The sequence below is a fragment of the Ambystoma mexicanum genome, chromosome 1q (genome assembly GCF_040938575.1).
Source record: "Ambystoma mexicanum isolate Mex_15411 chromosome 1q, UKY_AmexF1_1, whole genome shotgun sequence".
NCBI lineage: Eukaryota > Metazoa > Chordata > Amphibia > Caudata > Ambystomatidae > Ambystoma > Ambystoma mexicanum.
Genome location: NC_090922.1, coordinates 513,706,347 through 513,718,530, shown reverse-complemented (window position 1 = coordinate 513,718,530; position 12,184 = coordinate 513,706,347). Strand labels below are relative to the sequence as shown.

The 12,184-nt window shown below is 46.1% G+C and overlaps 1 protein-coding gene across 4 annotated transcripts in view; it reads left to right on the top strand.

The window, feature by feature from the left end:
• The window catches only part of LOC138530300 (guanylate-binding protein 1-like), a 478,878-nt gene that overhangs the window by 333,792 nt on the left and 132,902 nt on the right, over positions 1-12,184 (top strand). For all 4 annotated transcript variants that reach the window (XM_069640897.1, XM_069640896.1, XM_069640898.1 and 1 more), the window contains one exon: positions 497-739. In XM_069640897.1, coding sequence (XP_069496998.1) covers positions 497-739 — 243 coding nt within the window. The remainder of the gene's footprint in view (positions 1-496; positions 740-12,184) is intronic.

Sequence of the window (12,184 nt, the reverse complement as noted above, 5' to 3'; positions counted from 1 at the left end):
ATGAACAGGGGTAGTAATCTGGTCTTGAAAGCTAAATGCCGCTACATGCCCCCTTTTGACGAAGTCCCCCGCTTGGCTATCTGAGTAGAGGGTTGGGTGGCCAAGGGGGTGAGCTCTCTTCTCCTGCCACATGGGCATGGAATGGCTCAACCCCGTGAAGTTGTAGCTGAACCCTTAGACCCAACCACTTCCTACTATATCAGTTTAGCCATGTATCCTAACAATGCAAATCCCCACCACTGTGGGGCTGACATAATGAACCGTATGTAACTCGTTTTCACAATATAGAATCGCCATGAATAAAGTATCAATTTTCCTATACATTCCTTTATGACCACAGCTCATCTTCCACTCCCCCCGTTTCCGACTAGCTGTTCTCATCACTAAGAGCCGAAAGATATCGACGAGAGTCCTGACTGCTCCTTCTCGTAGGATAGATTGTAATTGGCTGAGCCCCAGTGACTGTCTCTTTTCGCTGCTCTTTCTCCCCTCTCAGGCAGCAGCCCGAAGCTCGCCTTGTATAACCTCCCCAGAGAATGCATCCGACTGTTTTTCCCAACGCGCAAGTGTTTCGTCTTCGACCGTCCAGCCTCCAAGCAAGGCCTGCAACGAATCGAGGAACTCCGGGACAGCGAACTGGAACCGGACTTTGTGGCCCAGGCGAAAAAGTTCTGTCAATACATCTTTGAGAAATGCAGAGTGAAGACTCTGAAAGGCGGTTACATCGTGACTGGAAAGTGTAAGTATGAAGCAAATGAGTGAGTGAATACAATACAGCATTGGCTAAAACAGTCTCTAAATCAGGGGTCTGCAACCTTTGCTTCTCAAGATGGTTTGGACTATAACTACCATCAGCCTCCGCCAGCACAGTCCATGGTGAGGGTTCATGGAAGTCGTAGTTCAAAATATCTGGAGAGCCGCAGGTTGCAGACCCAGACTATCATTTCTGTCTGATATACAGAGACTAATGCAGTATGTATAAACAGAAGGCTCTTGGGCCAATCATCTGTTTTAAAATGGTCAGCTCAGGATACTTGTCAATTTAGAATTCGATCTTTTGTCTTTCATTTTATTTAATATTGTGTATAGTATTCTTTGTAGAAGTAGTAAAATAATCCCATTAGACCCAAAGTCAGTATGGGGAGTGAGCTGCCAGCCCGCACCGCCTGAGTAGAGTACCAGACTGATATGACTGAGAAAGACCTTGGGTTTCCCAATGAAGGCTGATTTTAGGCTCCTAGAGTGATAGCACAGTCTGGCACTCTACTGCAGGCTGTGACATCACTGTGGTTATGGAAAATCCAACTGTGATTTCAATTCAAGAGCCCAAGGTCAGAATGTGACACGACTGCACCATGGAGGCTATCACCGAAATCTGGATTCCCGCATGATGCGGCCACCCTGGCAGCTCGCCCTTCATCAGTGGCGTAACACAAAATGTGGGGGCCCCCCTGCGAGCCATGCTGAGGGCCCCCCCCCCCCAACTCATCAACAAGTCATGGATCGCGCCACCCTCTGGGCCGGCGTAGATTATCAAGTTTGCGCAATACGCACAAATGTGCTGTTGAAGGGGTATGCCACACACTGCACTAGGAGAAATATATAAAGATGTGTTTTAATGCAATATACAGCACACTTTCAGAGAAAAATAGGCTAAAAAGCCAGAGTGTTTGCAATGGTTTTGTACGGTAATACCAACCCAATACATGCAAGTCACCAACAGTGCACAGGAACATTCACTCTTTGGCATTAAAAATGCCATGCCACAATGAAAACATGTCCAACTAGCTGCACAATGTAGACCAGTGTAGAAACGTAATAACATTACAGTAAAGCATGCCAGGCCACATTTGGACATACCTAGACTGGTTGCACCAAAAGGTCAGTCGAAGCAATAACACTCATCAAGAAGAGAACACACATTCAAGCCCGCGTCTCTGTGACCTGCAATAACACGGCCAAACTCTTTACAATCTGCAAGAAACTGGTCATTCCTGTTGCGGTCTTTACCTCTCCTACTACATCCCAGGCCCTCTGTATGGCTCTGTTCTCTCACTTCTCTGCTAAAACACAGGACATCCTGTCCGCCATCTCCTCTTCCTCTCCCTCTTCCTCTCTTGCCCCCCCTTTGGCCATCTCTACTTCTCTTCCTCCTTTCTCCTCTTTCTCTCTGACAATACCTGATGAGGTTTCTAGACAAGTGAGATCTATGAAAGTGTTGTCCAAACAGGTGCTCCCCTGCTCCTCTAGAACAATCAAGGACCATATTGACACCCTCGCGCCAGCCTTGGCCGATTTCTGTAATCACTCTTTCATCACTGGAATGTTCCCCTCTCCCTTTAAGCGTTCCCTTGGGCACCCACTCAAGAAGCCGTCTGCTTTTCCTGCCTGCCCGGTAAACGGTCGCCCGATAGCCATCACCCCTTTCCTGGGCAAACTGTTGGAAAAAAAACTGCCCATCTCCCTGCTTACTCTCCACACTGAATTTGTTGGTTGTCTCCTTGACCATCAGTCTGGCTTCAGAGCTGCCAGAGGCACAGAAACTGCTCTCCTGAACACCCGTGAAGATCTGCTCTCTAACCTTGATTCCTGCATTCCTTCTGTCCTCATCTTCCTTGACATTTCCTCTGCTTTCGACACAGTTAATCACGCCATCCTGATCAATCGACTCCATCAGAATATGGGCATCACAGATCAGGCCCTTGAGTGGCTGACCTTCTTCCTCTTCGACCGCCCTTCCCAGGTGCAACTTGGTCCCTTTCTCTCCGCCACATCTCTCTACACCTGTGGTTTTCCCCAGGGCTCCATCCTCTCAGCCTGGTTTTTCAACCCCTCCTTGGCCACTTTGGGCCACCTGACCTCTACCTTCTCCTCTTATGCGGTTGACACTCAGCTTTCCTTCAGGCTTCCCTCAGACTCCTCTCCTCTCTCTCTCATTCCTGACTGTCTAGCCGTGATTCAGGATTGGTGCGCCTCCAACGATCTCTTCCTTAATGCCAGTAAGATGGGGATCCTTCTCAGTCGGAACCCTGCCCATGCTTTCCATCTTGCACTCTGGCCTCCCGCCTTGGGCCCTCTTCCTTCGCCTTCCTGCGAGGCAAAAAACGTTGTCATGTTTGACTCCGCTCTCTCTTTCTCTCCTCACATCTTGGACGTCCCCAGGTGTCCCACTACCAGCTGCGCCTCCTCAAAGGGACTCTTCCCTTTCTCACTTTCCCTCAGAAGCTCACTGTCCCCAGAGCCCTGGTTCTTTCTAGGCTGGACTACTGCAAAAGCCTCTTTCTCAACCTGCCTTCCTCTACTCGCTGCAACTAATCCAGAACAGGACTGCGAGACTTATCCTTGGCCTCAAGCCCATGGATCATATCTCTCCAGCCCTGAAATTTCTCCACTGGCTCCCGCTTGCTGCAAGGATCAAGTTTAAGACCTGGTGTTTCAATCGGTTGGATTTATTGGCGTTGGGACTCACTGTCCCCTGCACACCTCCTCTTAGTGTTGCTGGTTCAGCCTGCAGTCTGGATCATGGTTTGTCTGGGGACCAACTCCGAGGTTCCCAGGTATTTAGATGCTTGTTGGGGTGACAAACCTTTGAATGCTTGTGGGCGCTGACTGGATTCGATTGTCCAAAATTGTGGCAGTTCTGCCTATTGTTTGTTGTTAAGTCATGGCCCAGTCTTTCAGTTGTTAGTGCATGTGGTTTTTTATTAAATATTGGTATACCTTAACCAAAAAAGAGACAGTGTGGCAATTTGTGCCAGTTGCAAACAGCCGACGTGCGTTTCAACCTAAGTCTTTCTCAAGGCAGAGTTGGGTTGGTAGAAGTCTCTTGATAGAGTGGTGGCTGGTCCTCCCAAGTCCGGGTGCCAGGTTAAGGCTGAATAGATCAAGACTCGCAGGCAGCCATTTCACTTCCTGACTGAGGATAACTTGGATGCATCGAAGATCATGGCATCAGACCAGGCTATTCAGCCTTAACCTGGCACCCGGACTTGGGAGGACCAGCCATAATTCCCCATGATTAGCTGAATCATAAAATATGTATATTATTGCAGTTATTAGTAAAATTATGAGGTTTTTCCACATATCTATTATTTGCCAAAAATTTGACATGAGAACAAATGGGGCTTGTAAATTAAGCTGTCCTATGTTTGCTCCAGACTTTTAAACAAATCCGTAGAGAGGGGCTGGACTGGGGAGGGGAGAGAAGGGTAACTGTCCAATCCTAGTTGAGAGAACTCTGGCAGGGTACTTCCCCAAGATTGTTAAATTGGTGCCGTCCTTGCTGCTATAAAAGGGGGGCTGCACTAGGAGGAAGGGACAGGGCTGCTGAAATGTACCATCAAAAGAGTGCTACTGCAACCTACAATCTGACAGCTGCAAGGAAACACCAGAGTAGATTGCTGAGAGTGCATCTGGGTGGAGCTCTATTGCTAGGAAGGCCTAAATGCTGACTAGGTCCTATGGCGGAGAGCGGGAGGCCATCCTTGAGAGTGGAGTGACCAGACCCCTGCCTGATCTTTCCAGAGGGTCCTCACATGCAGCTGGCTGTCCTGAACTTCAAATAGAGAACTGAGCCCTGGGAAACCAAAAGGTGGGAAATCTGCTGGCCTTAAATCCTTTCCCTTTATAGTGGATGGGGGACAAAACTTGTAGATCCTAAGCCTAGTTAACTATAAAGATTCATTTAATTAATTCCCCATTTGGCGGAATACTACAGTGTGATTTTTGTTAAAATTCAAAATGAACAAAGCTCACTTCCCAGTGTGCGCTGAAAAACTGTAGCCTAAAATAATTGGATAATTATTTTTGTCCTGTTGACTGCTTTAAGGAAGAGGGGAGTCTTTGTTCTTAAATGAATCCAATCTTTTTGTCCAACTTTACGCTAACACAGGCCTTTCAGTGGAGGGGGGGTCTGAAATCTAAAATTCCCCAAATCATTCCACTTGTTCTGTCTGACTTCCCCAACACAGACCAAAGTAGGGGGCGGGGGAGGTTCTGAAAAACAAACCGCTAAATCACCCTGTGTTTACATTAAACCAAAAGTGTGGGTGAAATCATAATTGCCACATGTATGTGTACCAATCTTGAAACCCTACTGCTAGCCTTTTAAGCCACAGGAAAATCAAAATTGCACAACAGTACATTTATCATTGTTTTGGTTGTTGATCAGTATAATTATTTATTGTAGTGAAATTTGTAGAAAGCAAAGAATTGTGATTTGTGTTTTTCAACTAATTTGTGTAATTGATTTGAGTAACAAGAAGTTAACGGTGAGCCACAAAGAAGGTGGCACGTGTAGTTCAGTGTGATTTCCATTACTTTTAATTGAAATAAATACAAATATATTTCCTGTAGATCGGCCTGGTCCTTGGCTCATTGTTAGCTCAGGGGAGGCGGATCAAAGGGGCATGATATGTGTCTGAAGTAGTTTGTTGCATCACACCTCGAGTGGGGAGGGAAGGAACTCCCCATGTTGAGGGTGGCTTCTCAATAAACAGTTAAAAATTGGGGGCTCATGGCCAGGATTTAGCTAGCTATTTCCAACTCATGACAAAGTGCAGTGGGACAGACTTTTCATTTTGATGCAATTGCATTAAGGTGGAGGGAACGTCATCTTTGTTTTGTTAAAGTGCTGGGAGGACTGGACACCTGAGTTCCAGGGAGGTCTATAGGAGAACAATTAAGATTGTGTAAGAATTGATTCATATGTGAGGAAATCAAGCAGAAACTGTGTGATTGTGCCCCTGAATAAAGTTTTGCTAAGGTGAAAAAAGTAATTGTGAAAATGACTACTGTGCAAATTGGTGAAGCCAGGAAGCATCTCCTAGCTAAATTATTTCTTAAAGGAGAATGGGTTGAGGGCGAATCTGCAAACTGGAAAACCGGAATTGTGCGGGAGGTTACCTCAGTAAGCAATTATTTTTGTCTTGAAGGTGGAATATTGCACAAAGTACTAGAGGCATTTTACATGGCCCAGAATGCTTGTGAAGAACAGATATAAATGGCTTAGGTAACTGCTCAGTTATATTTTAATTTGCTTTTAGTGGAAAAGCGATTTGTAAAATAGTGATGCTAGTAGGATGAATCAGGCTGGTGACCTGTCACAGGCCCAGGATCTTGTTCCATAACTCAAAAATTAGCTGAAGTCACAAAAGCAAACCATTGCAGAGAGAGAGATAGAGTTCACTGCACAGCATAATGCCTGCACTGAGGGTGCAGATACTGTAAGCCGCCTTCAAGGCCAATTGAATGACCTAACAACCCTCTATTATGACCAATAGAGGGTTGTTAGATGACATTGTGGCCCTCAAGCAACATATCAAGCCCTTGAAAATGATCAGCTCATTATTAAAGAGATGGACCTATAAAAAGAGTTTGATGAAATGCACAAAGGTATAAGTACTCTGAAACAACAGAGGACGCAGCTGATTCAGGAAAAAGACCTCTTGAATCAGGATAACAACGTCCTATTAAAGAGGATAAATCAGTTGGAAATGTAGGTAGAAACGGAACAGTTAGGTTCTCAGAAACTAACCAGAATTAGAGGAGAAAGGGATGAGCTAGAAAAGCTTGTGAGACAAATAGAAGCGGAACTATCAGAGGCAGCGAATTATACGGATGAGCAAGAGAAAGAAATTAGTCTCCTGAAGGAAAAGCGGCTTGAACATGCACACAGCATACGTGGCTCACAGAGGGAGAATGAATCCCTTCAGCATGAGGTGCAGCAAAGGATTGGTTGGCTCTCAGAGCAGGGTGCATGAGATAAATCATGCCTTAGTGTCAGAATTAAAAAGCCAGCTCTCTGAAAACCAACAGGAAATAAGGACAGAGAGAAGCAGGTGTGAGGGTCTCACAAACGAAAATTGAGAATTACAAGCAGGCTCTGAAGCTTCCTGGCCAATCAGGATGTGGGATAACGCCCACTGATCAAGGTAAGATTCCAATCCCATTGGGGGCATCAGGCCCGCAATTTACAACCTCCCAGGTACAAATGTGAACTGACCTCATGTATACCACCGACAAAGAATAGGGGAACATGAGGCAGTTGAACTTACCCAGGTTTAGCCTGACTGATCCAGAAGGCCAGTTCTTGTCTGATACGGATGAATATTCATCTATACTACGCAGAAGGGAAAGGGGCCGGACCAGTGTGTCCTGGGAAGGAAGTTATAATACTGTAAATACTTCAGACCATGAAAATTCTTATGAAGAGAAATTCAGGGGGCTAGATTGGCTCCAGATGCAAGTACAAAGATACCACCTTGCCTGCTTTGCTGAAGGAGAAAAGCCAAACCCTCAGCATAGGAAGGGCATTCTAAAAACCTCTGTATCGTCCAGGGAAGGGGGGAATTCCCCATGCTCCTTGGTAGGAGGGATGAGGAAACTGGGTTCTATCCTAGGCCTGAAAGGAAATCCAGGGAGATTGACCTGAGAGTTCACTTTGGTCCAGGCGAGAGGGGTCTAGACCCTGTGGTTCTGGGAGATATTCCCAGTCTCATAGAGATAGGGGATGCTTAGAAGACAGGGAAGGGCGGACCAGTAGCAGCTGTGAGTCAGAAGATGAATGGACTCAGGTGCAGAAGAAGAAAAAGACAGGGAAATAGAAGAAGGGTTTTGTTAAAGACCTGATTCAACAGATAAAGGCCATATAGTCCCTTTTGCTCCCTACAATAAGAATGCAAAATATTCGGTATGGGAGCACCTAGAGCTTTATGAGCAAATGATGGCCTCATTCCAGATCAGATATTATGTGAATTGTATAGCATTTGCTAAATGGACTTTCTCACTCGAGTACTCCAGTTTCTTTGCAGGACTGGAGGACCAGGATCACTATAAATGGTCCACCTATAATAACGGCCATATTGAAACATTTTTCAACACATAGGAACTCAGAACAGGTCCGCAAGGCTGCATATAATTTGTAATGTGGGGAGGATCCGGCGCCTAGGGAGTTTGTGCAGGATTTAAAGCGGGCATTTGCTCAGAGTTCCCGGTGGGTGAACACCAATAGTAGGGAGTTCATAAGTACATATTTCCATGCGCTCCCCAAATACATAATGACTCAGTTGCTGAGTGATTTTCACGAGCATTGGACCCTGGATTGGGTGATTGAACAGGCCACCAGGATCTATGAGGTCCAAAAGCCTGCTGAGAGTAAAAATGCTGCCAAAACCCCAAAACCATTTAACAACCCTGCTGCTGTGAAGGAGGAGGAGGTAAAAACTACCCCTCAATTGGATCTGGAGTTGGGGGCCTAAACATAACCCTTCTGCCAACAAGCAAAATTGAAGGCAGTATGGATCCCCCAACCCAGCCCAATCGAATGGTAGACAGGGGCGCAGAACAATGATCTCTCTGACCCTGCCACCTATATAATTCATAGGTACATGGGTACTAAACCAATCCTGGGGTATGTATACACTCCCCCGGCCAAGGGGGGAACCAATCCGGTAAATATTGCCTGGGAAGCTTCCCTCAGGAGAGAAGTATCACTCCACCTCCCAGATATCCCCCAAACCAGAACTTCCAGAACAATCCTCTCTCTCTCCGGTTCCAGGACAATAGATCCCTGAACCCGGGAGAAAGGAGATTCAGGATGGAAAATTATGGGGGGAAATTTCCAGTACCCAAGCTACTCCGAGGAGAAGGGACAGTTAACCATTTCGGGAGCAGCAGAGGTATACTTGAGACCCCCATTCCACCCAGACAAGGTCTTGCAACTGGAGTGACGGGTCCAACAACTGACCGATGATCTGGGGCGCATGCTGAGGGCTTAGTCCAACTCTCAACCTAACACTGCTTCCCAGAATTCCCCAGCACCCAGTCTGAGGAGTGGGCCCGGGTGGAGGGGAGATGCCAAGCCCTAGAGGAAGCTTCCTTTCTCAATCAAACAGAACCCCTAAACATCTCTGAGCTTGAAAGTGTCTCTTCTACCCCCAAAAAGTTAGAACCCAAAGAGCAAAGGGTAAGTATTAGAGGCCAAAGAAGAACCCACTTTGTGGAGGAACCCCAGATTATCGCCTTTGAAAGAGAAGAATCACCGGAGGATTCAGGTAACCAGACCTTCTCTTTAAAAAAAGGGAGGGAGATGGTTCCCTCCCAAAGAACAATGGGTCACAATAGACCCTGAGTGGGACAGTGTAAGTATGGAGACTGACTCAGAACCAGAAACTATTCAACCCCAAACATGTGAGCCAGAGAGAATTGAAACAGAGGGGGTGTCCTTTCTCCAACTGTTGCCAGGTAAAGGGAGAAAGTCAAGGAGTCGGGGGGGGGGGGGTGAAGGAGGATTCCCCAACAACTCCTATTGCGAGTTGCAACATTCTTTTTACAGATTCCCAAACTCTGATACAGAAAATTGCCCAAGATCACACAGTGTCAGAGTTCAATATTAAGAAAATGACCACCAGGTTGCAAATAACTCACACTTTCTTTGCACCTTGGAGGAGAAAGAAGGCCGATTTTATGCACCGGTCAAGGTGCAGGGTCATTGTGAATTATCAGCTTTGGTGGATACTGAATCCCAAGCCACCCTCCTGTCCAAAAAGGCCTTTGACCAACTAAACTCAGGACGGGGGGAGGGCCACCAAATTCCCCTCACACCACTTCCCGAACAACTGCAACATTTCAATGGGAATATTTCTGTGGAAGAGACTGCGGATCTGGAAATATAAAATTGGACAGCATATGCTGAAACATCCGATGATAGTTATGACTCCAGAGGGTACACCTTGTTTACTGGGGAGCAATCTCCTGAGGAGGTTATCACCGCTTATCAACTGTGTAGACAAGGTCCTCTGGACTCAGACTAACCGCCCTATAAAATTAAAAATGAGTACCAATTATGTAAGCCTGAATGTTATGTTATGTTATTAGTTCTTGTAAAGCGCACGGTCGCCCAAAAGGCATCATGGCGCTGGGAGAGAGGGAGACAGCCTCATAATAATTAAAATAGGAACGTTTTGACCTGTTTTCTGAACTCCAAATAGTTAGGAGTTTTCTTTATGTTAAGTGGAAGATATTCCACAGAACTGCTGCAACAATAGAGAAGGCCCGGCCGCCAACCCGGTCTTTGTTGTGCTTTTGAACAACCAATTGTTCAGAGGTGGCTGAGCGCAGATGACAAGTGGGGCAATAACGCATGAATTTAGCTTGAAGGTATTCTGCACCCTGACCTCTGTACAATACACAAGGTCTTAAATTCAACCCTTTGAGCCACAGGGAGCCAATGCAGGTTCCGTAATACGGCAGAGATGTGCGCTCCACAAGGGGAGCCAGTGGCGACCCTAGCGGACAGATTTTGCAACTGCTGCAACCGTTTAATCAGGCCCTTTAGTTGGGCCAGGTACAGCGAGTTGCAATAATCTATACGTGATAAAACCATAGCGGCAACCACGGGAGGGTGTAGCGAGGCTGGGATCAGAGGTAATGCTCTTCTCAAAATCTTCAACTGAAAATGACCAGCCTGACAGACCGCAGAGACTTGAATGGTACTTGTCACGTAATTGATGAATGCTCTAGAATAACCAAGTCCCAGACATCACTGTCATCTCTGTAGCAGAGCAAACCGGTGATGGGAACCCTTCTCCATTCTTGAAACCTTCCTCCCAGTTGTAAGATGCAATCCACACTGAAAGGGAATATCCTAACATTTTACAACAGTCCAAAATCTGAAGAAGCACTGAGTTCCGTGAACCCAGACAAAGGAGAACCCACTCAAAGTCTGACAGACATTCAGGAAAAGGGCAAGCAGTTGTTTTTTTCCCATTCAGTGAGGGTGAGGATCCGGTGCTCGCCTGAGTATGCCTGAATAATGGAAGGAGCTTCATCAGTGAAGAATTATTCGGGAAACTCCCAAAAGATCAGACCATTCCCACATTTAAATTGATTGACAAATTGGAAGTAGGTCTGGAAACCCCAATTTCTAAACATCTCCTGCCTAGCAGGTGTATGCTAAAGATGTCCATTGTCAAAAAAAGCATAGAACTTAATTGTTGGGTTGTGAGAGAGGTACCTTGCATCTTTTATCTAGGGAGCAACATTCTCAAACGATTCACAATCAATTTGGACCTTATTAATAATAAAGCCTGGTCCTGACTGGGGGGTAACCCCATTGTCTTTGACAACACAGACAAAGCATTTTGGTAGGCTCAATTGCTGCCTTATGCAGTTGAAGTTCCAGTGCGAGAAGAGGTTACCATCCCAGGGCAGGTGCGACAATTTACTCTCCCCCTCAAAATTAAGCGTGGACAAAACTTCAAACATCCGGACGCCTATATGAATCTAAATTCCCATCTCCAACAACAAGGTATGTATTTAAATCCAACATCTCTAGTAGACCTACAACACAACACCATTCAAATATTGGTAGATAACAACGACCCTCAAAGTATCACTTTGGGCGCAGACACCTTTATTGGAATGGCGGTTGATGCCCAACATTATTGTACTGATTTAGGAAATGAAATCATGGGACCAATCCTAAATGACTGTTTCAACTTCAGCAACGGTATTCCTCCAGAAAAGATTTTTACTAGGCATGGGGGGAATTTCATGGTGTACTCTTCCTGCCCCTACGTTGTGGAAGAGGTGACCTGTGAGATTTCGATGAAGGAGGTAGTGTTCAGAGTCAAGGACCGCTACCTTGAATCCCCTGTCCAGGTCAACACCATCAAAAGAGATCTCTCCACCCAACTGGAGGATGCCGCTGAAATTGCCTATCCCGAGTTCTTCCCAGGTTTCAAGCAAATGGTAAGGTTCAATCTTGCTGATGCCTGTAAAACAGAGGAGCAAAGACAAAAGCTAAAACATGTATTTTTGTAATTCCAAGATATCTTTTCAGTGGACTCATACCGATCTATGTGATTTGACCGTGGCAGAATTGTTTGCGGTGGAATTAACCATGGTCAATTTCACTGTGAATACAATTTTTCTGCTGCCAAATCTGGCAATACCTAGACTCACCCACCCTGATATATACCCCCCACACTTACCCATTGCTTCTTTGCTTCCTTCTGACCCTGCAGCGTAGGTTCGGTCCCTCGTACGTGGGTCGGATCCGATGCCGCAGGTCCCCTTTTAGATCTTTTTAAAAAGAAATCTGCCCCCACCTCCATTCCTCAGGAAGTGAGGGACACCCCCGCCACCCCACATGGCAGTCGCTACCAATCATGGGGATCGGGCC